General features: G+C 39.2%; 1 protein-coding gene across 1 annotated transcript in view; it reads left to right on the top strand.

The window, feature by feature from the left end:
- The window catches only part of LOC109930242 (ubiquitin-associated domain-containing protein 2), a 94257-nt gene that overhangs the window by 15073 nt on the left and 72742 nt on the right, over nucleotides 1-6442 (top strand). The window contains exon 3 of the mRNA XM_048598410.1: nucleotides 1253-1300. Coding sequence (XP_048454367.1) covers nucleotides 1253-1300 — 48 coding nt within the window. The remainder of the gene's footprint in view (nucleotides 1-1252; nucleotides 1301-6442) is intronic.

Raw genomic sequence — 6442 nt, 5'->3', positions numbered from 1 at the left:
ATGTAAACATTTTACAGCCTTCCGGACTCAACACAGAGCCCAACAGTGGAAAATTGAGAGATTATAGCAATGCCTTTATCTAACTCCCTTCCTACATCCTTTAGTACCTGGGATGCAACCAATCTGGATCGGTTGCTCATTTTCTGTAGCATTAGCTCACTCTTTCAACATATCCTGCTCATCAATTTTCAGTTTATTACCTACCTCTACCGACTCCAATTCTACAGATATTTTGTTGGGATTGTCTTCCTGAGTACATGGCAGAGTTCCTACAAAATACTTATTAAGCATTCCAGCCTTGCCCTGTTCCTCTGAGCATAAATTTCCTGCTTAGTCCTTAAAGGCCCCAGAGCGTGTTATTGCCTGCTTACTATTTACATGCCAACAAAAGGTTTTTGTATTCCTTTTTACTTCAGCTGCCTTTCTGTTTTCAAATGCTCTCTTTCCGAGTGTTGTCATCCTCTCAATTTATTGTATTTGGCTAGTTCTTGCCTGAATAATTCAGCAAACATGCATCACACTTCCTTTTTATTTTGCTTCACCATGTTCTTTATCACCCTTGCCATGCAAGAAGCCCTGGTTTTTCCTCACGTATCCCCGCTGTTGGAATGTACCTAGCCTTGACCTGAAAATCTCCTCCTTAAAGATTACCATTTGTTTTATTGTGTTTTGTCCTGTTGTTATGTGACTGAAGCTACCTTTCTTCCAGTGTAGCAGTTCTACTTCAGATTGTTCTCTGCCCTTCTCCAACACTAATTTAAGGTGAATTGGTCATTACCCACAATCACTTACTTCACTTGGCCTACCTCATAGTTAGCACCAAATTCAGCATCACCACCCTCCTAGTTTCACCACAGATGTACTGGTCAAGGAGCTTCTTCTAAACGCATCTGAGAAATTCCCCCTACTTCTTTCCCTTTTACTTTGATGCACTCACAATCTATATTTGGGTAACTAAAGTCCCCCAGTGTCATCACTCTAGAGATCTTCCAAATCTCTGCAATTTTCTGTTGTGTTACCATGAACACTAATCTTTTTTTCTGTTAACATGAAGTTAGTGAAAAATTGACATTGATTGTTCAATATTATTATGTATATTATTTTAACATTTATTTCTAGTTCATTTTAGTTCAGATCAGTCATGATCTTATTGAAGAGCAGAGCAAGCTTGAGGGGCTGAATGGCTTATTTCTGCTCCTGATTTGTATGTTCATATCTGCAGTTACCCATTTGTGTTTTGTTTTATTTGTAGCTTTTGACATCTAGTATGACTACATGGATTTTGGCCTTTAGTGGATTAGTAAGTACCCTGCTACTTAATATTTTTTGTTTAAAAATTTTTTTTTTTAGCTGTGGTTTTAATTTTACATTAATTCATTTGAAGGTTATCAACATTGATTTGGAGGCTTGATTGATGTACCGTGGTTGCAAGTTTACTGAATTACGTAGAATGTACAACATGGAAACATGATTCAGCCAAACAGCTCTGTGCCAGTGTTTATGATTGATCCATGCCTCCTATCACCATATTTCACTGGATTGTTAGCTTATCATTGTCCCTCATAGTTACTTGGACTTCCCTCAACCTTTACACTCCCTATGAAAGTAAGTTCCATATTATTACTATAATAAAACAAAGAACTGCAGATGCTGGAAATCTGAAACAAAAAACACAAATTACTGGAGAAACTCAGCAGGTCTGGCAGTATCTATGGAGAGAAAGTAGAGTCAACATTTCGGGTTCTGAAGAAGGGTCACTGGACCCAAAAATGTTTTAACTGTGCTTTCTCTCTACAAATGCTGCCAGACCTACTGAGGTTCTCCAGCAATTTCTGTTTTTGTTTCACATTAGATAAAGAAATTATTTTTGGATTCCAGCACTGTTTTGGATATTTTCATTTTCAATATATGATCAGGAAGTATATGAATATTATGCGTTGTCAACAACCACTTGCTAACAAGTATAATTGTCCACCTAGGAAATTCCTGGTAACTGCTCATGGGTCCTTGTGCGGTTGATGAGCTTGATCCTAGAACCGCATCTCCGACCACACATTTGGAAGGTGTTTCTGGGAGGTGGAAGTGATCCTCCATTGGCATCCCTTTTTCTGGTTCTTTTTCTATACATCCGCTTGCTGACTGGTTTTCTCAAAGAATTGTGGCTGTTCGTACTCGAATTTCCTCCAAGTCAGTTTCTTCTGAACAGGGATTTTCCATGCATTGATATCTATGTTGCATTTCTTGAGGGAAGCCTTCAGGGAGTCTTTGAAATGCTTCCTTTGTCCTCCTCTCCCTCTAATGCCTTCCTCGTGTTGAACACAGATGATTTGCTTTGACAATCAGAACTCGGGCATCCTAAGCATGTAGCCGACCGAACGGAATTGGTTTCAGATGACCATGGCCTCAATGCTGGTGCTATTTGCAGCTTCAAGGATGCTGATATTAGTACGCCTGTCCTCCCAGTTTATACAGAGGATCCATCTCAAACAGCATTGATGGCACTTCTCAAGGGTCATTAGGTAGCTTCTAGACATGATCCAGGTTTTGGATCCATGTAGAAGAGTTGGAAGGATGATTGCTTTATACACAAGGATCTTAGTCTCAACATGGATGTCATGGTCTGACTCTGAACCTTTGGTGTCTGAAGAAGGCATTCACAGATTAGATGAAATGTTGAGCCTCTGCATCAATGTCAGCCTTGACCAGGTAAGGGAAATGTTCCACGTTTAGGAGGATTTCTACATTGACCTTAATGAAGAGATGGACCACAATTTGATCTGGAGCAGATTGTTAAAGGATTTGAAACTTCTGGAGTTTGAGGCTGAGTCCAATTCTTCAATATGCCTCTGTGAAGGCATTTAGCAAGGCTTGTAGATCCTCTTCTGAGAGAACAGAGATAATGTTGTTATCTGCACACTAAAGAGCCAGAAGCAGGATTAATGTTATTTTCTTCTTGAATTTCAATTGATTGAGGTTGAAAAGATTTCTGTCTATCCTGTAGACAATGCCCACTGGAAATTTGTTCTTGATAAGGTGAAGACTGGTGGCGATGAACATGCTAAAAAGATTAGGAGCAATGATGCATCCTTGTTTGACCCCTGTCTTGACCTCAAAAGATTCTGTCATATTACCATCGACAAGGACTGTCACCAATATCTTGTCATGGAGGAGACAGAGGATGTTAGTGAATTTCACTGGACAGCCAGCCTTTCACAGTGTCTTCCATAGCAATTCCTGACTGACTGAGTTGAAGGCTATTGTTGGTGCTGTTCCTGGCGCTTCTCTTGGAGTTTGCTGAGCAATGAAAATCATGTCCATAGTCCTGCAATTTGGATGGAAACCACAGTGGTTTTCAGCAACAATTTCCTACGAGATTAGGAGAAGGTGCCTAGCAAGGATTTGGGTGATGATCTTCCTGGTGATGGAGAGTAGGGGAAATTCCTCGGGAGTTCCCCAGTCCATTTTGTCTCCTTTTATGATGGCAGCTTCCTTGAATTGGCAGGGATTTTATCTTTGTCCCAGATTTTTAGGAACAGTTAATGGAAATGACAGATAAGCTCTGTTCCTCCAAGTTTGAAAATCTCCGCTGGAATCCCATCTACTCTTGAGCCTTTTCTATTCTTCATGTGTCTAATAGCCACTTCAACTTCTGCTACACTGTGTGAGCCCAAGAACATCATTGGGGAGTTTGGGGTTTCGTCAGACATGTCTTCGTCACCAGTTGTATCACAGTTTAGGAGTTTTTTGAAGTGTTCTGCCCATCAGAGGCTGATGTTTTCTCTGTCTCTCAAAAGTGTTCCATCCTTGCTCTGCTCCAGTTTGAGGCTAAGGGTGTTGGGATTGCATATTGCCTTGGTGGCATCGAAAAGACACCAAGTGCTGAGCTTGTCAGCAACAGTTGCAGCTCCTTAGCTTTCTCAACCCACCATAGAATATACAGCACAGCCATTCACCCCAGCTGATGAGTGCGACTGTTTATATGCTCCTTAGGATCCTACCTGAATTTTGTTAGTGACTGTCTGGCAATTACTTTCCCTTATTTTGGATTTCCCTACCAATTTGAATGCTGCGTTGTTAACTATATCTTTTTAGTTGTAAACCTCAATTGGATTTATCTTTTCTATTAGTTCAAAGCATGATAATTCCAAGCTATTATTCTGCAATATTTTTAACAACAGAACTAGTTTCTACGAAATATATCAAGGTGGTGGGTTTAAATGATATAAGTAAAAGGACAAAACTATCTGGGAACATTTGAAGCACAATTCTCATGTTGCACATATGTGTCCAATCTTGTTAAATTGTTTTGCTGCTGTCAAACTGAAATGCTGGTCTCCGTTTTCTGACTTTAGGATTATAGGAAAATCACAGTTACTGCTTCACTGGTTTTGATTCCCAACTGAACAATGTTCATTGGTAACCATAATTAATTAATTAATAAGTTTTAACACCCATGTCCATTATACATTCTGGTGAATAGATTGATAACTCATTCACGATAACACCTTTCTCAGTGCCTGCTTCAATGCTGAATTCACATGATAGTCTTTTCTAGTATCTTTTCTAATTTCTAATAAGAACAGATGCAGTTTATTCAGCCTGTTGAATCTGCTCTGCCATTCATTTGGATTTTTGCTGATCTGATAATCCTCAACTTCACTTTCCTGCTTTTTCTTCAAAATGTTTGCTTCACTCCCTGATTAAAAAGCTATCTATCTTAGCCTTAAATATACTTAATAACCCAGCTGCTACAGTCCTCTGTGGCAAAAGATTCCACAAATTCACCACCCTCTGAGAAAAGAAATTCCTCCTTGTCTCTTTTAAATGTGCAACCCCTTTTTCTGAGATTATGCACTCTGGTTCTGGACTTTCCCACAAGTGGAAACAACCTTTCTGCATTTACTCTGTCATGACCCCTGAAGAATCTTGACTGCGTCAATAAGATCGCCTCTCATTCTAAAATCCAACGAGTACCTACTCAACCTCTCGTCATAAAGACCCTTGATACCCAGGATCAACCTAGTGACTCTTCTCCGCCTAGTGAGCCTCCAATGCTAGTATATCTATGGTGCAGTGTTAACAATCCAAACAAAGTAGAACATGGCTGGTGCAAGGGTATTAGGTGCCTAAGACAGCCCTGTGTCTTACCCTCCCCCAGAAGTAACTTTTGAAAATAACTGTTGTATTTTAGAATGAATAAAGACTCTAGATTTTTGATTACACAAAAAGAATATAGTAAAACTGATTGTACATTCTCATTGTTTTACACTTTACCCAGGGTGAATACTTCAAGAAATACACATTATACCATGTGATATGGCATGCATAATACAATGCTGATGTGTCCCTGCAGCATGTATTAGATGATTTTATGCACAATTTTCATAATCAATAATCTTTGTGCTCGGGTGGGTAGATTGAATTATGTTCTTGGATATTATTTGCTGGTTCCCAATTTTGGAATAGTCATGTGAATGTACAAATTTGTAAAACTGCACATCAACAGAATGAGGAATACCATGTGAAATTTTGGAAAGGCTGCAATGTAATTAGGTGGATATCTACATTTTTTTCTGCACGTGTGGATGTATATGAGGAGACTGAGACATTTCATTCCCACTGCTGAAAGCCTGTTTGTGTATATATGTAGTTTCATGAATAATTGATTCCTTTTTTTTCCATTTTCCCTTTCCTTCAATATTATTGCAGTAAGCTATCATCTAGTTTGTCTAGTGATTGTGCTGATCTGAAGTAGTACTTGTAAAATTCTGTAGGCAGCAAGTTAATGTCTAGCCGTCAAGGCAAAAATAATGAGCACCATCCAGCATCATGTATTTGCTTGATATTTTCCACTCAGAGCTCACAATATTTAACAGGGAAGTCAAAGGTTCTAAGCAAAGGCAGGAAAGTGAAGATAAGGCCGCAATCAGATCAGCCATGATGCTATTGAATGTTGCAGCAGGCTCGGGACTGAATGGTTTATTCCTGCTCCTATTGCAAATGATTTTAATGTTTGCATTGCTATCTTCAGCATCAAAAATGTTGCACACCCAGAAATTTTATCATGGTTGAGCTATAGCTGAAGCAACATTTCAAACACTGAGTCTTCCATTCAGCTGCCAGCAACTTGGTTCTGTCTTGAGCTCAAAATGCAGACTGACATTCCTAGCATTGGAGTTGCTATCTTTCTCCAGTCATCCAATATGAGTGAAGTCTTCACCCTTTGATCCCATTCCAGTAAATCTCCTCTGTAACTTTTCTAAGGCCTTGACATCCTTCCTAAAATGTGGTGCCCAGAACTGATCACAATATTCCAGCCTAATCACTGTTCAGTTAGAAGTCAAATTCTTGCTAATTACCATCGAAGAACACGGTTCAGATTATTGTGTCTGTCATTTACTAAGGTAAATTTCATATTCTCATGGCAATCAGCAATGAGATT

This window comes from Rhincodon typus, chromosome 6, assembly GCF_021869965.1.
Source record: "Rhincodon typus isolate 14 chromosome 6, sRhiTyp1.1, whole genome shotgun sequence".
Lineage (NCBI taxonomy): Eukaryota > Metazoa > Chordata > Chondrichthyes > Orectolobiformes > Rhincodontidae > Rhincodon > Rhincodon typus.
This window is presented reverse-complemented; position numbering and strand designations above follow the sequence as displayed.